Source organism: Macaca fascicularis, chromosome 1 (assembly GCF_037993035.2).
Source record: "Macaca fascicularis isolate 582-1 chromosome 1, T2T-MFA8v1.1".
Classification (NCBI taxonomy): domain Eukaryota; kingdom Metazoa; phylum Chordata; class Mammalia; order Primates; family Cercopithecidae; genus Macaca; species Macaca fascicularis.
In genome coordinates this window covers 25360007-25385443 of record NC_088375.1, presented here as the reverse complement: position 1 = coordinate 25385443, position 25437 = coordinate 25360007, and the positions used below count along the sequence as shown (strand labels likewise).

The following is a 25437-nucleotide window of genomic DNA, read 5'->3' as shown; positions in this document are numbered from 1 at the left end:
CTCCGCCTCCCAAAGTGCTGGGATTACAGGTGTGAGCCACCACGCCCGGCCACTTTCTCAAATTTCTATGTAAAATTACATCATGAAGGACTAGAGTCATTACTTACAGGAGTACTCAGGGGGAATCCTAGCCTTCTTTTTTTTTTTTTTTTTTTTTGAGACCGAGTCTTACTCTGTCATGCAGGCTGGAGTACAGTGGCATCATCTCAGCTCACTGCTGCCTCCAACTCCTGGGTTCAAGCGTTTCTCCTGCCTCAGAGTTCCCAGTAGCTGGGATTACAGGCACACCAACAGACTCGGCTAATTTTTGTATTTGTAATAAAGACGGGACTTCACCATGCTGGTTGATCTTGAACTCCCAGCCTCAAGTGATCCACCCACTTTGGCCTCCCAAAGTGCTAGGATTACAGGCATAAGCCACCGCGCCTGCCCAGAATCCTAGCCTTTTCTGACCTCTTCCTTCATAGTGTCTTCCGGCTGCTCCAGCTCCCATGGAGAAGCCCCACAGCTTTTCAGGATTAGGAGGATGTGTAAGACGTCTCTTAGTTCCTGTTTTGGATGTGGGTGGTTTTACTCTTTTGGCTTCCTTTACCCTCTGAGGCATGTAATACATTCATCATGTCTTCCTCCTCTGAGGAGTCTCAAAGAACCAGTTTCCTGCCCCATTTGACCACAGTGAGACTTCGCTGGAATTCCCACAGCTCTCCTGGGATTTGAGGGCAAAACTGGAATAATGGTCTCTTGTCAGCATCCATAGCCACTGTGATCAGGACATCCAGCACAGGGCTCGTGGAGAGCCTGGGTTACCCCAACAAAACTGGGAAGGCAGAAAAGTGTGTCTCCTGACCCTAGAATTTTGTGCACTTTGCTCCTCTTTTGTGACCCCCTCTGGGAAGGGTCTCAAGAAACTTCTCACACCTAGGTATAAATGACAAAGGAGGCTTCAAATAATGATCTCTCTCAGAAGTATTTGCATATTGAAGGAAGCTAATGAGGACATTTCAGGTGTTTGCTATCAGTTAAGAGAGGTGTTAAGCAGGGATGATTGTTGAAAAAAATCCCATCTCAGCTCTTAAATCAATTCAGTCATTCATTATTTAACAAATATTTATTGAGTACCTACCATATCTGAGGCACTGTGTACAATGAAGAATAATACAAACACATTGTACTCCCCTAGAGCTACAGGTTAGCTCTGGGCACAGTAATACATTATTATATAAAAAATGAGACTGATTTTCTTGGGTGGCTTATGAAACCTAATCCCATTTTATGTGAGCATTTGGATTTTGTTCAGTGCTTTTGACATCTTCATAAACCACCTGATCATGCATTATATAGAGACATTCTTTTTATCCTTTTCTTCACCTGGTCCATCGAGCAAAAACTTGACTGGAACTAGTTGGGGTCAAATAAAATTTAATTTTGAAACAAACAATGGAATTGGGTGTTTCGGGTTTTGTCCCGTGGGAAACAGCTGTTGTTTTTTGCCTGCCTTCATAGCTTCTTTTGGTAACGGCACCCTGATTTCACTTTGGGGAATCTTCTTGCTTGCCTTTGCAGGCCTTGTAGAGACAGTGCAGGATTGACTCACCTAGCTCCTAGCTCCAGGAAAGGGCACGCAGTCTCTGCATCTCCTTGGTTGTAACGATTGATTCAGGGCATAGGGCCTATGGAAAACCTCTACAGGATTTTTTCCCCACAGTAATGGGGAAAGAGTAAGCCCTTTCACTGGGTTTGCGGACTGGGAAGAACCTGCTTAAGAATATTACCAGCTGGACGTGGTGGCTTATGCCTGTAATCCCACTTTGGGAGGCCGAGGCGGGAGGATCATTTGAGGCCAGGAGTTTGAGATCAGCCTGGCCAACATGGTGAAACCTGGTCTCTACTAAAAAATACAAAAATTAGCTGGGCATGGTGGTGCATGCTTGTAATCCGAGCTATTAGGTTGGTGCAAAAGTAATTGCAGTACTTGGGAAGCTGAGGCACGAGAATTGCTTGAATCCAGGAGGCAGAGGTTGCAATGAGCTGTGATTGTGCCACTGCACTCCAGCCTGAGTGACAGAGTGAGACTCTGTCTCATGTCAAAAAAAAGAAAAGAAAAAGAGAGAGAGAGCGCGCGCTCGCGTGAGCGAGCCTTGGCTGCAGCTATTAAGGAAAATTCATTAAATAATTTTTAAAAAAAGAAAAAAAGAATACGGCCAACAAGAGGGAAAGCAGAGACCAATGCCATGAGAGATTCCTGACATCACTTGGGTGACTGTACTTAGGTTTGTTTTTTTCAGATCTATGAAACTGAAAAAGGGGGAGAGGTTCATTGATCTGTATAGTTCTGTTTTTCATCAACTAGTTTGAGTTGGGTTTCTGTCACCAGCTGCTAGGTGAACTTATTCATTCGGCTGTACTAAACACATACCTAATCAAGAAAACCTAATCAGAAGATGATGGACTGGTCGCCTTTTCACGCATTTATTTCTTTGACATATATTTATTGAACATGTAGTTAACTGGTCATAGGACAAAACCTGCATGAAAAACTGGGCATTGTTCAGGGTGACATCAGTGAGGAGCATGGAGTTCTGAGGCCCCTGAAGCTTACCTAGTTCCACATGCAGCTGAAACAGAATCCCAACCCCCTTTTAAATAGTGGTAGATCCCTTCAAAGCATCCAGGATTTTTTTCTTGCTGCCTCTCTGGAATAAGGAAGGACACAGTTTGAAATTCAAGCTAGACTATAAAGATAGTGGAAGAATGACTCTGACTCTTTCTTTAGCTCTGTTGATGTAGAAGGATCAGTGTTTTCTTTCAAACCCATTAAGAAAGCCTGAAAGAAACAAAGTCTTCCTGGCCTGTTAATAACTTTGTGCTACTTAAAACACAGATGAATTTCTTTAATCCCAAATTTAGAAGTTGCAGTTTCAACCATGCAAATAAAACACCTGATCATGGTTGCTTCGAGAAAGGAGAGTTTTAAGCAGTGGGGCTGCAGCACTAAGAAAACTCAGTCCCTGCACTTCGCGAGTTCCCTGCCAAGAGCCCCCTTCATTGATGAACAAGCCCTAGGAATGGGGCCTCTGTTTTTTTCACAAGGTAGACCAAATAATGTGACTAACAGGAGACCTGGGGGATAGAAAGGTATTTTGATGCCCACAAGCATGGTCCCGCAATGTCACATTCTTGTCATTTTTACTGCCCCTTTCTTGTCTGCTACTATGTTTAGACCCTCCAGAAGAAAAATGCAGTTTCTGGCCGGGCGCAGTGGCTCAAGCCTGTAATCCCAGCACTTTGGGAGGCCGAGACGGGCGGATCACGAGGTCAGGAGATCGAGACCATCCTGGCTAACACGGTGAAAACCCGTCTCTACTAAAAAATACAAAAATCTAGCCGGGCGAGGCGGCGGGCGCCTGTAGTCCCAGCTACTCGGGAGGCTGAGGCAGGAGAATGGCGTGAACCTGGGAGGCGGAGCTTGCAGTGAGCTGAGATCTGGCCACTGCACTCCAGCCTGGGCGACAGAGCGAGACTCCATCTCAAAAAAAAAAAAAAAAGAAAGAAAGAAAAATGCAGTTTCATTTTTCATATCTAAATCTCATACTTTCTATTCCATGCCTTCCTCAAGTAAAGTGGCCCTTTTCATCACACACTCATAATCATGCACACATTCACAAAGTACTTGCCCAGATAGTGCATGTGTATAAACAACCCAAAGACATATATAAATAAAACCAAGTATTGTTTAGGGGTAGACTTCTCTCTCAATAAATGGATGGTAGCTAGATTGATAGCAAGCTAGCGAGCTAGCTAGACAAGTTTATAGATCTCAAAATAATTGACACACACATTTCCCAAATTCTGCTAATATCCAAAGTTTATCATAACTATGACAATATCAGTCTCAACCAGGTTACAAGTTTGTTACAAATTACAAACTACTTAAAAATAGTTTTGAAAAAAAAAAAAATCCCAAATATTAACACTAAACACTACCCTGGAGTTAGAAAAACTGTAAATGGGATGAGGAAACTGAGGTACCAGTGGTGACATAAGGCCTTTTTGTCTGAGAGACTGTTTTCTGAAGTCAGCGTAGGATGTAGTCTAACAGCCCTCCAGAAGAATAATTCTTCCAGCTACCAAATCAGCACATTGAGACATTAAAATACTCAGATCAGAATAAGGACCAACACTAAGTTTAAATGTGTATTTGGATTAACATTTTTCAGCAGGAGTGCATGAAGATGGGAGAGGATATAAGTCAAAGACTGGGTAGTCAGGCGCCCTGTCCCTTGCAGAACCTCCTACACTCACCAAACAGAATATTAAAGCAAGAGCTACCCAATAAGAAGAGACTAAAGACCCCAACTCACTCCTCCTGTGTTGGCCAGAAGAACCTGGGCTGTGAGTCAAGAAAAGCTTCCCAGGGAAACTAAGAAAAATGTTTTAATTATGTAGCTTGCACATCATGGTACTCAGGGCACCTCCCAGGAAACATCTAATCCACACTCAAGGATTCTGGAAATGCAAATTCATCCTCACAGGATCAACTGGGCAGCTGCCATTATTCAGGTATCACTGCTTTGCTTTCAGGAGGAGATGCAATGCGGGACATGAAACCTCCTGCCATTCTGCCTCTCCATGGGAGTTCTCCACATTCTCAAGGGCAGGAGAAGGGAGTGAGCCAAGGCAGCAACCTCCCATGGTGGTCACCAACTGGAAAAGCACAGGGCAGGAAAAGCTACTGCGAATGGAGCAGACACTTTTTTTTTTTTTTTTTAATGTTTTAATCATTATCTCTTCCAGTCCAATGTTTTAAAGACTGGTTGGCCAGTTCAAATTTGGACCAAGTTGAAAAGTTGTCTCTAGGGTTTTGATACAATTTAGGGTCTTCTGTAACTTACAGGATTTCTATTTTATGTTTATGGCCACCTAAAATTAGTTTTTAACGGATATTTGAGAACCGTAAACACTTTAGAACAATAAAAAGGAACTTTACCCAAGCAAATCTGATAAGCTAAATCAGAGCTCAGGTCGGAGGTCAGAGGTTGGAGGTCGGCTGCAGGGATGGGTGAGTGTGGATAGCGTCCAGGGCTCCACAGGCTGACCAGTGCCCCTGGGACTCATCGCCACACGGCATTGTTTTCAGTAAGTTGTTGTTTAACCAAGTCCATCAAATGACATAAACTCAAACTGATAAAAGTCTGCTGCCCTCAGATCCAGTCTCTATCTGCCAGGGAACATTTGGTGTGGAGGCCAGGAAATAATCCACCCTGTGTCTTCAGGCTGACTCCAGACTCTCAGCATATTCTGCCTCTGCAATGCCTTCGTCTGCTGCTGCTACGACTGTTGCTGCTACTTGCAAAGAGATGTGTCCAGCAACTTCATCACTGGGGCACAATGAGCTGTTCTTCACATTTTAGTGTCCTGGACAGGAGTGTCATCCTGTGAACAGGGGAGGAAAGAATTAATTAGGAAAATGGTGAGGAAATCCTGACACTCAGTATCTCTCCTCAGGGATGCTGGATCAGGCAATAGTAACAGTAGGAGTAGTAAGAATGATAGTCATAAGAATGCTATGTGCCTGACTTAGTTTTATTTTTTAATGCATTGACTTATTTAATCCTCACGAAAGCAATATGAGGTAGCTACTTCTATTAACTCTGTCATAGATGAGGCAATGAAAGCACAGAGAGGTTATATCCCCTAGGTCACACAGCTAGTAAGTGGTGAAGTCAGGATTTTAACCTAGAGATCAGAGCTTGAGTCGTCTAGTACCAAGTGACCCCGCCCACCCCTTGATGCCTGAGTTCCCTCTATCTTGGCCTCTTACCTATTCACTCATTCCCATTCAATGTGCTCTCCTGAAACTCTGCTCAAGATTCTTTGGCAGCATATAAATGGAAAAAGGACAGAAAGAGTTGAAAATAAAAGACTAACACTTGAGTAAAAGGACAGTAAAGTAGCTTTTTATTCAACAGTCATTCAGAAGGTATTACTTCGAGATCCTTCTGTGCTAGGAGCTATACCAGGACTCCAGCCTCGTCTCCATCAGTTCTTTAGCCGAGAAATGGAAACATTTGGGAATGTAACCACAGTACAAGGTGGGGTGTGATGTGGACCATCCTAATGGATTATACTGAGCAGGGGGGCATTTGTCCTCAGAGCAATCAGAAAAGGCCTGTGGAGGGAAAGATAGAGGTGTGGTGAGAGGACTTCCAGGTACCAGTGAGGGCTGGGTTTAAGTGGACTGCTGGCAATTTCAGCTGGCAGTGCAGGCATTTGGGCAAAGAGGCTGAGGGAGTGGATGAGGGGATGCCTTGCCTATTGTGGAATGGTGGAGGGTGCAGGCTGGCTGGAGCCCCAGCCACGCTGTTAAGGGGCGTGGAGACAGCGAAGGTTAGGCAGGTGGCAAAGCCCAGCCTGTGGAGGAGCATGAACTCCATTTTTCAGTGGGCAGTATCAAAGGGTTTGGGATAGGAGAGCAGACAACCTATGGTATTTATAGGAAGAAGAATATGGCAATGATGTGTAGGGTGAGTCTGGAGACCAGGAATTCTGTTAGGAATGAGTTGTGATTGTAGAGATAGAAAAGAAAGGCTAGCACTGGTATCATCATAGAGATGGGGTTGTGCCATGTTGCCCAGGCTGGTCTCCAGCTCCTGGGCTCCAGCGATCCTCATGCCTCGCCTTCCTAAAATACTGGGATCACAGGTGTGAGGGACTGTGCCCTGCCACAATTCCATTACTGATTGAGCTCCCACAAAGCACTGGTCATGTTTGGGGCTGGGGAGGGTCAAGGAGGAGGAGGGGGAAAGGGGAGAAGAAGAAGGAGAGGCAGAGGGATCTCTGGGGAGGACAGTTAATGTGTCTGAGGGATGATGGAGGTGGGAATGCAGGGAGTGCGTCCCCAGGAGAACTGAGAAGAAATAAGGGCCAAGAACTGAGTCTGTTGACCTGCCAGTTAACCAGGAGGGAGAAGAAAGAAAGAACAAAGTAAACACTGCAAAGTTACAAAGGTAGGGGATTCTCAAGAGAAGGATGTATTTCATCAGCTCAGGGAGAAAAGAATTTCAAATCAAATGTTGAGAAACCAAGGGGAATGACTTGGAAAGCAATTCAATCAGGCAATTAAGAAGTCAGCACTTATCGTTAATACAACAAAGTCTCAGATTTGATGTCCAAACATTTCGAATGTCTTTGTTTGGGTAAGTTAGTCTCTGGCATAGCTGAGTGCCCTACACAATACTGGATACATAATGAGTGTTTGAGAAACATTTATTTATTTATTTTTAAAACATTTATAAATTTATTTTTAGACGGAGTCTCTGTCGCCCAGGCTGGAGTGGCTCGATCTCAGCTCACTGCAACCTCCACTTCCTGGGTTCAAGCGATTCTCCTGCCTCAGCCTCCTGAGTAGCTGGGACTGCAGGCTCGCACCACCACCCCTGGCTAGTTTTCGTATTTTTAGTAGAGCCACGGTTTCACCATGTTGGCCAGGCTGATCTCGAACTCCTGACCTCAAGTGATCTGCCCGCCTCAGCCTCCCAGAGTGCTGGGATTACAGGCGTGAGCCACCGTGCCCAGATAACACTTGCTAAATTTATTTGAAGTATTAGAGTTGTATCTGATTCTGGGCCCTCTTTCCAGGGTGACTTTTCCTTATAAACAGAATCCTAAGTGCAGTGACTTGATACGTCCAGCCTGCCTGTGATCGAAATCCCCACAATGGCTCCGTCTTTCAGCATGACATGTTAAAACACTTGTGAGGGGCAACCTAACAGTAAGGGAACCCTTTATAGTGCTTTCACACATCTGATGCCTTCGGCGTACTTATGGAACTTTCCTGTTTTCTCTAGAAGAACAAATTGCTCCTGCCTTTGTGCTTCACATAGCACCCTTCGAGGGCAGAATCCCATTTATTCCACTGCCTTGTCGTTATTTGTTTATGCCTCTGTCTTTTTCACTTTTGACTCCCGGTATCTCACATACTGGTAGGGATAACGGGTGCTTATTAAATGCTGATTGCATGAATGCAACCATAATTAGTTTGTCTGATCAATCTATTTCTACCACCAAGGAACAAGATGGGAATTAGGTTGGGGGTTAGAAAACTGCTTAGAGGTGTGTGCTGCCTCTGGGGGATCCAGGAAAGACCTGGGACAGGCATGGGTGCCTCAGGAAGCCTATAACTCAAGGGGTCAACCTTGTAATTGTTTTCACTGATGATTCCTTTTGTACTAGTGACTCAGGCATTTTGATTCTGACCTTGACCTGGTTTAAGAGGAACAGGGAGGACTGGAGAACCAGTGCCCTCTTCCAGATTAAACAAATTATGCACACGTGCACAGGTACTTTGTAAGCAGTTTATTCTGATGATGGGGCAGGTGCCTAATATATCAACATTGATAGAGCTCTGTGACTATGGACAACTCCTGTCCTCTCTCAGAGCCTTGGTTTCTTTCTCTCTCTAGACTAGTCTGGGCGTGGTGGCTCACGCCTGTAATCCCATCACTTTGGGAGGCTGAGGTGGGCAGATCGCTTGAGGTCAGGAATTCAAGACCAGCCTGGCCAATATGGTGAAATCCTTATCTCTACTAAAAATACAAAAATTAGCCTGACATGGTGGTGCGGGCTTGTAATCCCAGCTACTTGGGAGGCTGACGCAGGAGAATCACTTGAACGCAGGAGGCAGAGTCTGCAGTGAGCTGAGATTGTGCCACTGCACTCCAGCCTGGGTGACAGAGCAAGACTCCATGTCAAAAAAAAAAAAAAAAAAAAAAAAAGAAAAGAAACTAGGCAATTGGGTTAAGTGGCATCTCAGAGATGACAAGAGGAAAAGCATTCCTTTCATTCCATTCAGAGGTGGAAGTGGAGCTACTCTTTCTCAACCTGAGCTGCCTGTTTGGGAGGAGTGTGCTCCTGAGGGTGCTGGGCATTCTCTTCCTCTGCCCAGGGCTCTGTCGGGAATATGGAAGTGGCAAGGCTTGAGGGATTACCAGTGAGCCTGCCCCAGAGTTCCTGGAGTTCCTGCAGGAAGACTTCTTCTATCTGAGACCTCCCTGAAGCAGCCCTCTTCCCTACTAGCTTTTCAACCAACGCGACTTTTCAACCCTTCAGGATTGGAAGGTGCTGTCAGTGAAATGGGGAGGTCTCCTGGCAAGGCACGTGTCTCCTAACCTGAAAATAAGATGTGGCAACCCCTGGCAGGTGACTACTTGGACCCAGTGACTTCATCCTCAAAAAGGACTAACAGTTTGGGGCATGTATTTGCCTTCTGTAGAGCTGGTGGAATCTCTCAGTTCCAGAAGATTCTAAATCTAAAGACTGCTTACGTAGAATGGAAAGTGTTAAAGAAATCTGGAGCACCTCTGCCTGACAACTTAACCCAGGGGTCTCAGTCATACTTTATGAGTCTTTGGGACTCAGACATTTTTCTCCCTGATCTAGCATGAGTGAGAATAATGTGAGGGTCCTAGGAGATCCCCTAAACACATCAATTCCTCTTATATGTGTACTTCTATCATTAGAGAGTATTTCTTTTGGGTCAATTTCTGTCTTCCTTCAAAATTCATTCACTCAGTCAACAAAGATTTTTTAAAGAACCTACTATGTTCCAGGTTCTGTAGCAGGTGCTGGAGATGCAGGGAGGAAAAGGAGTAGAGAAAGACAATTAAAAAATACACAGGAGAATTTCAAATAGTGATGTGTTCTGTGATGACGAAGTAGAATCGTGGGAGAGAGTAACTGATGGGGTGGAGGGAGGTCCGCTTAGACTGAGTGACACAGACAGGCCTCGGTGAGAAGGGACCATCTGAGCTGAGCTCTGAGCCATGGGTAAGAAGTGGCCCTGTAAGGATCAGAAAAAATGTCCCACACAGAGGGGACAGCAAGGATAGAGCTCTGAAGTGGGAATGAGCTTGCTGTATTTGAAGAACAAAAAGACCTCAGCATGGCTGGAGCACAGTGAGGGGGAGAGTCAGGGAGAGGTGGGTACATCCAATCCAAACCCCTAGTACCGGTGAATGTGACCTTATTTGGAAAGAGGTTCTTGGCAGATGTAACTAAGAATCTCAAGACAAGATCCTTCTGGATTTAGGGTGGACCCTACATCTAATGACTGACATCTTTATAAGAGGGAGGAGGGGGACTTTGAGACACACAGTAACAGTGAAAGGCCATGTGATGGAGATGGAGGCAGAGACTGGAGTGGTGCATCTATACGCCAAGAGATGCCATGAATTGCAGCAGCCACCAGGAGCCGGAGGAGGCAAGGGAGAATTCCAAGGGTTGCAGGCAGCCACCAGAACTTAGGGGAGAGGAACAAATTCTCCCCCAAAACTGCTAGAGGAAACCAACCCAGCCAACAACTTAATTTTGGAGGCCTGAACTGTAGAACTGTAAGAAAGTATATTTCTATTGTTTTACGCCACCAAGTTTGTGGTAATTTTTTTTATGGCAGCCCTAATACAAGAGGAGAATAATTTTAGCAAAGAGCAGTTGATCTAAAAAACAAACCAAACCTGCTGGTTGCTGTCCAGAGAACGGATTATATAGGCAGGGGAAAAAAAAAAAAGTGGAAGCAGGAAGCCAGAAAAGAGGCTACTGTAGCAGGAAGCTGATAGTGGTGTGAGTAAATGAATGCATGCATGAATGAATGCACTAACAAAAGTGAAGGGGGAAACAATTGTGGGTGACTGACTTGATGAGATTGTTAGGGACTCTGCAGGGCTGGTTCTGCTCTTATTTATTTATTTATTTATTTTGAGACAGAGTTTCGCTCTTGTTGCCCAGGCTGGAGTGCAATGGCGCAATCTCGGCTCACCGCAACCTCTCTGCCTCCCAGGTTCAAGCGATTCTCCTGCCTCAGCCTCCCTGGTAGCTGAGATGACAGGCATGTGCCACCACGCCTGGCTAATTTTGTATTTTTAGTAGAGATGGGGGTTTCTCCGTGTTGGACAGGCTGGTCTCGAACTCCCGACCTCAGGTGATCTGCCCACCTTGGCTTCCCAAAGTGCTGGGATTACAGGCATGAGCCACCGCGCCCGGCCTGGTTCTGCTCTTAAAGCATAGATAGGTGGGCTCAAGATGGGCTTTCTGGGAGTTGGTGGGGAGCAGACGGGTGTAGGGGAAAGGGCCAGTTAGCGCAGGCCTAAGCAGAAGGGCACGGGCTGAGTCACTCCGTCCTCCTCATGTGCAGCAGATGCCCAATTCCTGAGAGAGAGAGTGAACGTCCCAACGTCACATACAGCCTCTTTCTCTGAGGGCCAACTCAAATGCTACCTTGGCCCTGAAGCATCCCCAACTTTTTGTCCCATCCACACACAAATTGTTTCTGCCACCCTTGCACTTTGGGCTTCCCTAGGAATGCCCCCTGTCCACTGCCCGATTCCACCTTGTTTATGCACGTGAAAGAGCTGCTGGTCTCATGTGCTAAACTGAGATGATTTTTAGAAAGGAGCTCCCCTTTCTTTTTCATCTCTGGATCCCCTGCAGCAGCCCGCCCAGGCTCCTGCACTCAGCAGGCTTCCATAGAAGCCTCAGTTACTGAGCCGTGCCGAGGCTCGGTCATTCCACACACACCCAGAAGCTTGCCAGAACTCCCAAGTCAGCGAGAAGCTGGCAAGAGCACAAGACACACTTCCCCTTTGTGTCCTTTTGTCCCCTCAGCCTCAGCAACAGCCTTTCTCCAACCAGTTGGCACGAGGCAGGAGCCTGGCACCTTTGTTTCTGCAGATTGAGCTGATTTATGAAGGGATGTACGGAACAGGGCATGTGACAGATGCACTCCCAGGTCCTGGCACTGACTTCTGCGTGTGAACGAGCCAGACCACCTACCTCTGGCCTGGGGACCGCTCGCTCGCTCTGGACCTCACTGCTGGTCTCCAGCTGGTCAGGGGCGGTCTGGGGGCTGCAACCTGGCTCGAGCACTGCCCCTTCCTGTTGTTTTTCCTTGCCTTTCTCCTGCTTGGGGACATCACCGCCCTTCACTCCTCCAGGGGGACTATGGGGGGTCTCCTTCCCTGCAGCTCCCTCCTCCGGCTTCTTTGTTTCTTGGCTCTCATGTTCAGGTCCCGCCTCTTCATTTTGCACCGTCTCCTCCTTCACCTCTGCAGCCTTTTCCATCTCTGCTTCCTCTCCAGCTGGCTTTTCCTCCCTGGGGCTCCCACACCTATTTTCTGCCTCTGGGCCAGAGGTCTGGGGTGCTTTCGGGGCCTCCTCCTGGGCCGGGTGCTGGCCGTCCACGTCCTCTGAACTCCGCCTGGCCTTTTCGCCGTTCTTGGCTTCCTCTGTGGCCCTGTCCTCCTCCTGCTTCTCTGTCCTGCTGGGTGACCTCCTCAGAGGAGGCTTTTCAGCGGGCCCCAGGGTTCTCACTCCCTCTCCTGCTGCCCCCTCACTGGACGAAGGGGATCCTGGGGCCTTGCTCTTGGATGGGAACACCTCATCCCCATCCTCTTCCTTAGCACCATTCTCCTGAGATGACTCCGCCGCCCTGAAATCTCCAAGTTCCCCACAGTCTGACTGCGACCTTCGGAATCGCCTGGAGGGAGGGCGCCTTTTGATTGAGCCCCTCGTCCGCACCTGGAAGAAAGTGTTAAGGAAAATTATCCAAAATCCATTAAAAAAAAAGGCCAAGAGGAGGGCTGTATGAGCTTTCAATGTCAGTCTGGTGCACTGCTTCACAAGTCCATGCAAGGACCATTTAATTTTCCAGGAGAACGAATCATTGTTTGCTATTTATTATAGGTTAGAGTCATGTGGGATTGTGAAATCACATGGTGACCTGCAGACTTATATTTTGTGAAGATGAAAATGCTTTCCATTAAGTAAAAAACAAAAACAAAAACTCATGATGTTATTACACTGTAAAACACTAACCAGTTTGGTGTCTAATTTAGCAATTTTATTCTGACACTTAAAAAAAATTGCTGCCAGGCATGGTGGCTCACACATGTAATCCAGCACTTTGGGAGGCTGAGGCAGGAGGATCACTTGAGCTCAGGAGTTCAAGATCAGCCTGGGCAACATAGCAAGACTCCATCTCTACTAAAAGTAAGAAAAATTTGCTGGGTGTGCTGATGCACGCCTGTGGTCCTAGCTACTTGGGAGGCTGAGGTGGGAATATAGCTTGAGCCTGGGAGATGGAGGCTGCAGTGAGCTGTCATCATGCCACGGCACTTCAGCCTGGGCAACACAGCAAGACTCTGCATTAAAAAAAAAAAAAAAAAGAAATTGTCTAATTGTCTATAAATAACCAGTTCTTCAAATGCTGTTTCAGTAAGTTTTACCATCTTACAAGTTTCCTCATAAATTGACATGTTGAATAAAATCTTTCTCTATTTTGCGTAAGAGTCAGATTTTTATCTTGTGAAGATGCAAAAATGCTTTCTATCCAGTAAAAAAGATAACTTATGATTTTACTGCACTGTAAAATTTTGAAAAATTTGAAAATTGAACTTTTGAAAATTATACTTTGACAAAGATGAATCGCACCGAGAAGAGTGTTAGAGACCTGCTGATGGTCAGGTCCTGGTGCAGGGACCTCAGGAGTGCTGAGCTGGACACCTGGTGACTAGCTTCCTCTCTTGCCTGACTGTGCCCTTCCCATCCCCCATGAAGCTGGCTGATACTGGGAAACCTGAGCAGCCAGATTCCTTTGCTTCTGGAACTCAGGTCCACCACGGTCAGAAGCTGTTCCCCAGGAGCACCAGCAGAGCTGCCTGAAGGTGGTATCTCTGGGGAGCATGTGAATCTCAGAATCGGGCCTCTTCTCAGCTCATCAGACTTAGTCAAAGGTGCAATGGAAATGTTCACATCAGATACCCTATCTACTAGAGTGATGCATCCTTTAAAAATTAGTATGTAAGTGGGCTGGGCGTGGTGGTGCATGCCTGTAATCCTAGTACTTTGGGAGGCATAGGCCAGCGGACCACTTGAGCCCAGAAGCTGCAGGAGCTGGTTGAAGACATGGCAAAACCCTGTCTCTACAAAAAAAAACAAAACAAGGCGTGGTGGTGCGTGCCTGTAGTCCCAGCTACTAGGAGGCTTGCTTGAGCCCAGGAGGTGGGGCTTGCTATGAGCCAACATCTCACCACTGCACTCCAGCCTGAGTGACAGAGGAAGACCCTGCCTCAACAAAACAAAACAAAACAAAACAAAATAATTAGTTTGTAAAATAAATTTTTGTAAATGTTATTTTCCCACTGATTTACATTTTGGTATTTGTCAATCCTAGTTCCCCATCTATGAGGTTTGGAATGAATACTTGGTTTATCAGGGCCTCCCAAGCCCTTTCCTGAGACCATGATGGGGTCAGCTCTGGAAGGTATCAAGGCCCCAGCCCTTAGGACCAGCAGGGTTCCAAAATCACTTCCCCTTGCTGCTGCCAGAAGGCCGAAGCCTCCAGGCATTATGACCAGGTAGCAGCTCCTCCCTCCCTGTCTTACCCTGTGAGAAGGTGGCTCTCTGGGAAGGTTCCTCTCTGCCTTCAGGGGTCTCCATCACCCTGGCTGGGGAACTTCTACTCTGCCCCTAGCCCACAGGCTCAAGCCTGCCCGAACCCCTCCTTACCACTAGTTTATTTCCTTGAGCCCTCCCTGTTTTTACACATTTGACTTTTTTTTTTTTTTTTTGCTAGCTGGACTTCCTAGAATGGCCTAGAAGATCTCATTTCTCCATCATTAATTTTAAAGCTGCACCCATTTAGCATTCCCTGGCACCAGACCCCCAGAAGTCTTGGCTCCTGCTTGGCCCTGGCCCACATTTGTTGGCTACCTGCTTGGCCCGTACCTCTGATCCTTACTTCCTCCCAGCAGGGCCAGGGATGTGATGAAAGCTCACACAGAGGACCAGGGTTGCATCTGTAGAAATGCACCCTGCCGTGTCATTTTTGCAAAGGGAACAGTTTGGATGTTCTTTAACTGGGCCAAGCTGCAGGAAGAATGATTTGAATCCACACTGGGACACTTAGGACTATTCACACCAGGCCAGACAGGATGTTTTGGAGTTCTAGGGATGCTGCCCAGCATTCTGTGCGAATCACTGATCAGGCCTTTAGCTTTTGTGTTCAGCTTTTGACATTAATGAACCATACAGCTGGGATCAGTCGTGAATTTCCATACCTCTCTCTGCAAAGGAGAGAGCACACCATCCCCCAAGCTTGTCTTGGGGCCGAATGGCATAGTTATAAGGAGAGAAGATGAGCCAGTCAGTCAAGGAAGGTTATCCTAGTTCAGGAATCACTTGCAAAGGAGGGGAGAAATTTCACTTGGGTTAAAACGCAGCTCTGAGAATAACTCCGAACATTTCCTCCTTTCCTCAGGACAAAAGGGTAGAGAAAATTCAGGGGTGCCAGAGTCCACATTTCCACAGACACACTGCCATAATCTGGAGCTAGAATTTACCTTGTTGTAACAGGGCAGATGACTGCCTTCAGGGGGCTGGTCGAAGCTGACAGGCACCTCCTCTGCCTCGCTGGGCCGAGATCGCACACCAGGGCTACTGGGGGTAGAAGGTGGGCTATGAAATGGCGACACCATGGCCTTGAGTCCAGGACTCTTGGGTGAGGCCCCAGGCAGCAGAGCAGCTGGGTCAAAGGTTAAATTGGCCTGTCAAGGAAAGATGAAAAACTTCAAATAGGACTGGGGAGAAGATGAGAGCCTCTACTTTAGCTTGTTGCTTACCTGGCCTCAGGCCTGGTTGAGACTAGGTAACACCCGGCTTTTCATGCTAATTCCCAATCCATTATCCACTGTCCCATCACCGCCTGCTCTTGGAAAGCATCACCTACTCTGTCCTCCTTCCGCTACCTGGCTTGCCACAGGCTGCATTCCAAAATGCTCAGCCAGCACTGATGAGTATCCAACAAAAATGTCCCAGAACAAGCCCAACTTATCAACAAAGTGGCGAAGCAGCAGCTGCCAGGAGCACCTGTGGTGCCAGGATCTCACAGGAAGTCAGGCTCTGTGATCGCCTTTCTCATCAGAGTCAATAGTACTCACTCCCACTGGATGCCTACTATTGCCGGGCACAGGTAGCCGTGTCCTCCACAGCAACCCCACACGTTCAGCTGTGTTCTCATTGCACAATCAAGAAAGTGGCTAAGGGATCTGCCCTGAGATTCACACCGGGTCTGATTCTCCCTCAGCCTCCAGGTGTCAGGTTCCTTCTTAACAGATGGCAGAGCGGTGAACACAGTAGGCCGCTGAGCTCCTCTAGGAAGAAGGCAGCAGGACACACCATAGTATGAGCCACCACTTGGGGTATCAAGGTACAGGTATGACCCGATCAAAATGAAAGGTGGCCAAATGGGAGAGTCACCCAGAGGTAACGAAAGCCTCAGGGAGTCTTGAGTTTGGTTGGGGAGGAGGCAGATGGTCCCAGATGCCCGAAGGTGTCCACGGGGGGAACGTGCGTGAGTGTCCAATCCTCTTTAAGGCCATCTAGGGGCGCTTCTCCTGCCCTCGGCATTCCTGAATCACCGCAGAGCTGCATCCCGCAGACCCTGTGGCAGTGCCGAACCAGGAGACAGAGCCACTTTGAGACTTCACAGAGAAGGGACGGAGTGTGAGGGGCAGACGGTGCAATGGGAAGTTCATGGGTTTTCCACACCGACAGATCTCACTTTAAATACTGGATCTTTCAGTAGCAGTGTGACCTTCAGGCCTTCAACAAGCCCAACAGCCTTTCTGAATCTCAGATTCTTTGTCTGTCCAAACCTCTTGTCCTGACTTCCAAAGTCTTTTCTGTCTGGTCCCTGGGTACTCTTTCCTGCCCCACACTCACACCCTCTCCCTCCCGGCTCCCCTTGGCCACCTTCCCACCTCCCGCCAGCCAGACTCTGCTGTCCTGGAAACCTCCTATGTATATTTTAGGACTTGTAGACTTGAAAGCATTGCACACGTTTAGAAGGGTGTTAGCGTTTTCATTGTGATCTTAAGAAAGAAGGTATCATACAGACAAGACTGAGTCATGGTAACAGTTCAAGATATAAAATACGAAAGTTAAATAGCATACTAGCCCAAACTATGTCAAAAAGCAGCATATGAAGCTGGGTGCAGTGGTGTGTGCCTGTAATTCTTACTACACAGGAGGCTGAGGTGGGAGGATTGCTTGAGCCCTGGAGTCTGAGAGTTTGAGTCCATCCAGGGCAACAAAGCAAAGCAAGACCCTGTCTCAAAAAAAAAAAAAAAAAAAAAAGGCAGTATATGGGGAGTACCAGGGAAGGATTTGCAGCATAGTTGCTGTGCAGGTTGATGTGCTAGCATGATTGAGAGGGCTTCATGGCAGAGGGGGTTCACTGGACCTTAAAGGAAATGCCCTTCTCTAAATTTCAAGCAGAGAAATTCCCTCTGTAAGACTGCTTGCAAATAAAATGGATGTTGACAGTCAGCAGAAAAGCTGAGTTGTGAATTTTGGACTATCCTAAAAAAGAAAACCCCTAGTTCACAATTCATTCAGTAGAATAGTTAGAAGAAAATCTAGCTGGTGATGCATTTCTTAGCTCTTTCTCCCACATATTCCCAAGAAAGTAAGGTTCCTGTGAGATTTGGCTAAGCTGTCGTTCTATTGCTGACAATCTCAATGAGATTGAACAGCTAGACATCCAAACCACATTCTCAAGTTGTTGTGTTTCCCCAAAAGACTCACTAATGCCTGGAAAAAGGAATGGGTCCAAAACTACAGGGTACACAACATTTGGTAACTGGTTTCTGGCACTTGAATGAGGACTAGGGTGGGCTGCAGGGAGCCAGAGGTAGGAGTCTGGGGCTGCATCCCTTAGCTGGATGCTAGGAGGGGTGCTGGAGTTCTGGGATCCCTTCTGAGAGATCCCTGTTACATATTTAGGGGCCCTGCAGTCTCCCAGAGTGACAGGTAGCACCACCCTATTCCTGCAGCCGGGTGGAGGGCTTCTCAGCTTGAATTAAATTTCAGGTAGACACTGCAGAGCCCTCCCCACCTTCCACAGGGTAGGCTCATGGCCAGAAACCAGAGATGCTTGCCTTAACCCCCAATCAGGCTGGGATCCAAATCTCTAGGCTCTTCCATGGCTGGGAACTACAGAGGCTGTGGCTATTCGTCTTGACACCTTTGATGCCTTCAGAATGAAGTTGGTGAGCCAGTGCTCTTAGGTGAGCCTGGATGGGAGGCTACAGCGCACAAGAGCCTTGTTCCTTCTCCTGGGTGGTTGGAAAGAGGGTGGGGTGAAAACAGGAGCCTCTCCTACAGCCCCCGCCTGGACATAACATACCTACCTCTCCTCTGCACTTTAGCTTCTGCCATTCCTCCACGGGGAACATCTTCCTCCCTCCTTTTCAGCCACCCATCCCTTAAGGACGGGCTCAGGACATAGGTGTTTCATAAGACATTCATTAATTACTCTGGGCCACTCCATTCTCTTCTTGCTCTGAAATTCTAGAATGGTGGGTCTCACCTGGGGTCGGAGATGGGAGACGATTTTGCCCCCAGGGGACATTTGACAATGTCTAGAGACATTTTTCATTGTCACAACTTGTTGGAGAGTGCTACTGGCATCAGTGGGTAGGACCAGGGATGCTGCTAAACATCTTGCAGTGCACAGGACAGCCCCTGCAACAACACTATCCAGCTCGAGTAATACCAAGGCTGAGAAACCCTGGTCTCGAGCAGCAGGAGCTGGGCAGTGACCCACCGTGGAGATCTCTGGCATTAGCTCCTTTTATTATATCACCTGTGAAAGCTCTCTCTCCACAAGACTGTGAGCTCAGGGCCAGTGTCTTCCGCTTAATTACAGTCCCAGGGAGCCAACCAGCCCTGGGCATGGTGGGCGAGGGCTCTGGGCACACAGGATTACTGGTGGAGGGGTTGGACAGCGTGCTTCCCAAACAACAAATCTGTCCATACTGGTACAGTGTGCAGCAGCTGAACACCAGCCCTATGCAGGGCTGAAATGGCGTGTGGCTGCATTCAGGCCTTGGGAGAGAGGGCTTGGCTATTTTGGAAATGTTTCTTGCAACTATGGTGTCCTTTCCCATAAGACTCTTTTTTTTTTTCTTTTCTTTTCTTTTTTGGAGACAAGAGCTTGCTCTGTCACTCAGGCTGGAGTGTAGTGAAGCGACCTCCGTTCAATGTAGCCTCAACCTCCTGGGCCCAAGCGATCCTCCCACCTTGGCCCTCAGAGTAGCTGGGACTACAGATGCACATCACCATGCCTGGTTAATTTTAAAATATTTTGTAGAGATGGTGTCCCACTATGTTGTCCAGGCTGGTCTTGAACTCCTGGGCTCAAGTGATCCTCCAGCCTCAGTCTCCCAAAGAGCTGGGATTATAGGCGTGAGCCCAGTCGCATAAAGACTCTTGAGGCATCCCATTATCCATCAACCCCCACTAAATGTCAAATACATGAGTTTATGCTTGATGTGGTCCTTATGTTAATTCTTTTCCCTCAGGCAGGGCTGTGAGATCCTCATGGTTTACTACAATTTGATTACTGGCTGATTATTGGGGTCAATTATCCAGGTGACACATGGGCTACCCGATGAGCCTCAAAGTCATGCAAATTTTGGATAAGAAGTGGAATTAGATAAAAGGTAGCAATGGACAATGAATTTTGCACTTACCTGAAGCTTCTCAATCAGAGGCGAGCTCTTGACCTTGAACTTAGGAGGGTGGCTCGCATTGGGTGGTGATTTCTATGGGGCAAATCAACCAAAACAACCAGATAAGTAAGGTGAGGAAAGTGGGGTTCTGGTTGGAACCCGGAAGCCACAGGCAGAAGGAGAAGAGAAGCTGGTGTTGCCACTTTCTCATTAGTTCAGTAGCCCACATACCTCATCAGGGCCTGGGTGACGTGGACTTTCCCCCTCCCTCCCTCCCTCATCCCACCACAGCAAGATCTTCCAATCAGATCAGAGAAGTCAGCACCGACGTCCTCAATACAGAAGGTCTCTCCCAGGAAGAGTGACTTCATTGTCGTTTTGAGGGAAAACTATGTCTGAGCAAGATCTTCACCTCATGACCTTCAACACTGTGAATCAACAATTTGGGGAATTTCAAAGATAAAGGGCAAAAATGACCATCCTGTTTGTCACACACACAACAAGAAACCAGACCAGGATGACAGAGGTCAGACTGGAATTCCTCCCTGGACCCAGTGATATTTTGGAAAATCCCATTGATGGCATGATTTATAAATTACGATTTTCCAAAATGTTGAATATTCTTTTTTTTCTTCTTTTTTTCTTTTTATGAGACGGAGTCCTGCTTGTTGCCCAAGCTGGCATGCAGTGGCGCAATCTTGGCTCACTGCAACCTCCACCTCCTGGATTCAAGCAATTCTCCTGCCTCTGCCTCCCAAGTAGCTGGAATTGCAGGCATGCACCACCATGCCCGGCTAGTTTTTGTATTTTTAGTAGAGACAGGGTTTCACCATGTTGGCCAGGCTGCTCTCGAACTCCTGACCTCAGGTGATCCACCCATCTCGGCATCCCAAAGTGCTGGGATTATAGGCGTGAGCCACCGCGCCCAGCCTTAATATTTTTTTTAATCAAGTAACCATTTACTACGTTCCAGACATTGTGTGGGTCATAGAAAGATGAGCATGATTCAGTCTCGGCCGCAGGAGCAGTCCGTGGCTAATACATGTGCTACATAATCACACATATTCTCTGTTAGTTGTAGATATTTTTGTGACGAATGTATGCCAGGAATCTTGTCTGCCTTTGAGATCTATATCACGTAAAAATATTACCTCTGTTTTGCATAAAATCCCCACAAATATGTGGGAATGGTGACAGTGATAGGATGATGATGAAGAAAAGGAAGAGGATGACTTCCATGTGGTGGGACAGAGGCCAAGGCAAAGAAAGGATCTCCCGATAGTTTGGAGACCAGTGTGTATGATCTGCTCCTTGACCCAATGTACTAATTTACCTGAACCATAAGAAGAGGAACCACACTGATCTCTTAGAAAGATTCTGAGATATTTATGATGTGAGATGATTGTATTTTAGGGATGGAAGGAGGAAGGCTCACTCAACTGAACTGCTCGTGATCTTTTTACAGCCCAACACCAAGGGAGAGCATGGGCTGTACTCACAAGATCCCCACTCCTTCTAATTCTAATTTTGGCAGGAGCCAGACGATACCCCTGGCTTCAGCCTCCTCTACCAAGATGCAGCTGGGCAGGAATAAATGATTCTAAGGACTCCTGCTGCCTCTGCCTCCATGTGTCTTCAATGTCGGGTATGTTCCTATAGCAGTCTTTCAAGGAGCTTTTTATCTATAAAAAGTATAAAGAGCTTCCAGCTACAGTGGAAGTGTCCTTAGTTTCTGTGCTTTACAGGGAAATTTCAGATGGGCTGGGGTTTTCAGAGAAACTTTTAGAGACTGTAGCAACAATTTTGCTGATAAAGCTCACTTCACGTAATACTATGAGTTCTTCTCTTCCCCAGCTGACCACTGTCTTCTGAAATCTGTGGAAATTCAGTGGACTCTGCCCCTTAACCACAGTATAGTACTGGGGACCCAGCTGATGCTCCATAAAACCCTATTGATTTGAATTGCAAAGCAGAAAGAATCCTAAAGAGCCTCTAGTGCAGTTCCTAGAAATGACAGCAGGCGGCATCATTTCCTTTACAGTTTAACAAGGGGCTTCAGGCAAGTGGCTGAGACTAACAATTGGTGGAGAAAAACCAGCTTTCCATCCCTATATATGTATATATATAGATGTATCTACATGACATTCTTACCACGTCTAGAAACTACGGACTAATTTTCAGATGGGAATGCTTTTCAAACTTTTCTGAGTAGAGGAGGTAGGATCTGTGACTGCATTAAACACCCTTTGGCTGGTTCTTCTAGAGAGGGGTAACCCCCATCAGGAGGGGTCCTGCAGTCAGCAGGTGCTGTCAGGGGGCTGACCCCGCTGTCTCAGACCTGAGCAAGCATAGCGGGGCAGGGACGAAATTTCTGGCACTGTGCATTGGGAACCGAGGGGTAGCCTGACTGGGGCCCCCAAGGTTTCCAGCATTAGGACCTCTGCAGGCTGAGCTACAGGAGTTTGGAAGGAGAAATTGTGGACAGCAGCCTCCAATTAGCCCTGTAAGACAAAGCTGGCTGCTCATTTTATTTCTATGTGAATTTGGAGGCCACAAAAAGTCATTGATCCCTGGAGGTAGTGTCCTTTCAATGTGCGAGCAGCTTGTCATTCCAGGCAGGACTTTCTAAAATCCACCCTTGGACTTATCCAGCCCTTGGCCATTATAAGCCATTTAACTTCTGGGTGACGTGCCCCATGGGGTGAAACCTGCGAATGCATTTCCACAGAGCTGCCAGGATGGAGTTATTTAACCCAATCACTAGCCTAACTCCCTGTGCTTTTACTCCAGGGGATAAAACTTCCCTAGCCAGCCTCCCTGATCTAGCTGGTTAGTGTTTTTGTCCTCATTTCACAAACAAGAAAAGAGATTCGGTATGGTGCGGTGACTTCTCCTGGGCCAAGCCTGGGCTATCAGGGGGCAGCCTCATATTAAACTCTGAGTGGCCATAGCCTCAGCCCATTGCACAGCAACAGAGACACCGAGCCCAGAGGATGAGGGTTACAAGGAGAAGCTGACCCTCTGGAAAGAGAAGTTGTTGGTATGTGTTTGGTTACAGCATTGGCTGATGACCCCATAAAGCCACAGAATCATATTGTTGGCACTTGAAGAGACCCAAGGAAAACCTCAGTATTTTTGAACTGTGCTCCTTGGGGTTCTCATCCCAGAATAAGACCCTTGTTGAGTGGGGAGAGAGTATTCTGAGAGCATTTGGGGCTCCAGGCCTCCCCTCCCCCATCTCACTTGGCCTGGGCCAGCGATGAGTTTCTGCTTTATCTCGTGGGTTTCTGCTTATAAGCCTTAGGTTGACAAAAAGGCTTGAAAACCATTGATCTACTTCAGCTGTTTCACTTTATAGATGAGAAAATTATAGGCATTAAGATGCTTGCCCAAGTTCACATAGGGGTACCTAATGGCTATTGTCAGGATGCTGGTTCCCCAAAAAGAAGGAGAGAATAAAGAGGTTGTTGAAAGAGGTTGGGATTCGGGGATGAAATTGTCTTTGGCTTGCTTGCTTTATTTTGGGGTTGGCCTCCCAGGTCAGATGACAGAACATGCAAATCCATTTCTGGCACATACCATGACCACAGTGAAGGTTCATGGGTTGCTGGCATAGGTGTGGAGAAGACACTCCTGCAGCTACAATTAGATAAATAAAGATAGTAGAATATGCAGGCTAAGAACCTATTACTGGCTCTGATCTATGATACCAGAGCCTTTATTATGTTGGTAACACTGGCTATTTATATCTCAGAGCAACGAGGCCTCCTGTGTGCTCTGGTTTTCTTCCAGTGATCTTGAACAATAGCCAGGCTTTACAAGGATGTTGCAGAACCACGGGGTTTTCTCACGCTTCCGTCCTACCCCATGTGAGTGTAGCCCCCTTTCCAGGTCCCTTCTCCACACCTTATTCCAAGATCATCTAAGTCAGACCTGCGAATAAAACAGAACGTTCCTGGCTCCTGAATTGGGTCTGTTAATAATATATGACCCATTCTCTTTGCTAAAATTCTCAGGCTTGGAAAATAGTGTTCCTATCCTTGACAAATCATAAAGGAACCTCAGTACAAAGGAGCAGGGAGGAACCTAGTCTCCAAAGTAAAGGATTCAGGAAACATTTAAGAGGAGATTCACTCTGAAATGGAGACATTCCTCGCATAGAGTCTGAGCTTTCAAGTATGAGTTTGGTGCCCCCTCCTCCAAGAAGGCGATAGAACCCGTCACAGTGTCGTCTGAGCCCCAACAGCAGCACTTACCTCGTCACCATTCTGGCCCAGCTCTACCTTGGGGGGGAACAGGGGTAGGGAACAGGGCGGTTTCCTTCGGGTTGGTTTACTGGCTGGTGTCTGGAGGGAGGGCGACAGACAGACACACAGAGAAAAAGAGAGCACTGATCAGGCAACAGGGAGGAAGAGCAAGGAAGTGGAAACTGGTTTCCGGAAGGTTTAGGGATTTAGGAATGTTAGGATGTTAGGGAAGTGTAGGAATATTTAAGAATGGAGAAAGGGAACTGCGTGTCATTAGGACAGCCCGCTTACTATTTAAATTAATTCTGTTTACCATCTACCCATTTTGACTTTCATCCTCTCGGCTCCATTTCCTTTCCTGCTAGAACGTCCTCTTTTACTTGAGATTCACTGACTGAGTCACATTCAGTTTTCAGACAGTGCCAGCACCTGAGATCAATGCTATCTTCTTTATCCTTTATGACATGCCTACACTGTCTAGAAATTATGAACCTGATTTTTCAGATGGGAAAACAAAACCCCAAAACAGTGCACTTAAAAACGCAGGGCAAATAAGTACTCACTTGCCCCAAGGGGCCATGATAGATTTCTCTCCACCTTGGGGCATGCTTCTCTCCTCTCACTTCGTATGTAGGTATGTATTTATTTATTTTGAGACTGAGTTTCGCTCTTGTTGCCCAGGCTGGAGTGCAATGGCACAATCTCAGCTCACTGCAACTTCCGCCTCCCAGATTCAAGCGATCCTCCTGCCTCAGCCTCCCGAGTAGCTGGGATTACAGGCATGTGCCACCACGCCAGGCTAATTTTGTATTTTTAGTAGAGACGAGGTTTCTCCATGTTGGGCAGGCTGGTTGTGAACTCCCAACCTTAAGTGATCCGCCCGCCTTGGCCTCCCAAAGTGCTGAAATTACAGGGGTGAGCCACCGTGCTTGGCCCTGTCATCTCACTTCTAATGAGCTTCTCACACTGCATGACTCAAGAAAATCTAGCCCAAATCTCTCCAAAGTTAAGACCCTCCCTTGTCATACTTTATTCTACTGGTGACCGGACGCTCTTCCTTCCTGATCCCTGGTTTCCCATCTGAATGTGCTTTCCTTCAAGTCCTCTCTTCTTTCTCAATTCTCAGTTTGGAGTCTGCCTCACCCTTGCCTTGCTCTGACTACGGGGCAGGAGCTGGCTGTAGGAACTTCTTTGTTCTGACCCCAGTCCAGGCCTGGCACAGCTGTGTGGGATCTAAGTCTGTATAGGTGGATGATCAAGATGGAAATGGATACGGATGCCCATCTCTGCCCTGTGTCTCATCCCTCCTGGCCACAGTGCAAGCCTCACCCTGGTGGGGACAGATTCTGCCCAGGCACAGCAGCCATGAGACATTCCTCACATTCAGAGAAACCCCTCCAGCCCTTGGCTTCTCTTCCTAATTTGGTAACTCCCAAGCCTCCCTCTCTGCTGGGCCTGACCAGGTTTCCCCTTCCTCCTGCCCCCTGCCGAAGAGGCTGCTCTGAAGCTGCCTGACTCACCTCCTTGGCTGCAGCCGCCTGCTCCCTAAACCGCCCGGCCAGCTGGGCCACCGAGGGGGACGCTGAATTGTCCACATTGGCATTGGTCTCTGCCGGTCGTTCCTG

At 47.3% G+C, this 25437-nt stretch overlaps 1 protein-coding gene across 13 annotated transcripts in view; it reads right to left on the bottom strand.

Annotated features, from left to right (window-relative positions):
- Positions 1-3847: 3847 nt before the first annotated feature.
- Positions 3848-25437, bottom strand: part of RCSD1 (RCSD domain containing 1) — a 75797-nt gene continuing 54207 nt past the window's right edge. For 3 of the 13 annotated variants that reach the window (XM_065531809.1, XM_065531812.1, XM_065531817.1), the window contains 7 exons: positions 25333-25434; positions 23822-23911; positions 19587-19658; positions 15393-15596; positions 11827-12570; positions 5988-6169; positions 3848-5433 (listed from right to left, as the gene is read on the bottom strand). In XM_065531809.1, coding sequence (XP_065387881.1) covers positions 6005-6169; positions 11827-12570; positions 15393-15596; positions 19587-19658; positions 23822-23911; positions 25333-25434 — 1377 coding nt within the window. In that variant the 3' untranslated portion in view covers positions 3848-5433; positions 5988-6004. Of the gene's footprint in view, positions 5434-5987; positions 6170-11826; positions 12571-15392; positions 15597-17990; positions 18168-19586; positions 19659-23821; positions 23912-25332; positions 25435-25437 lie in introns of those variants that run through there. The other 10 variants (XM_065531823.1, XM_074005554.1, XM_045392161.2 and 7 more) reach the window with 5 other exon arrangements.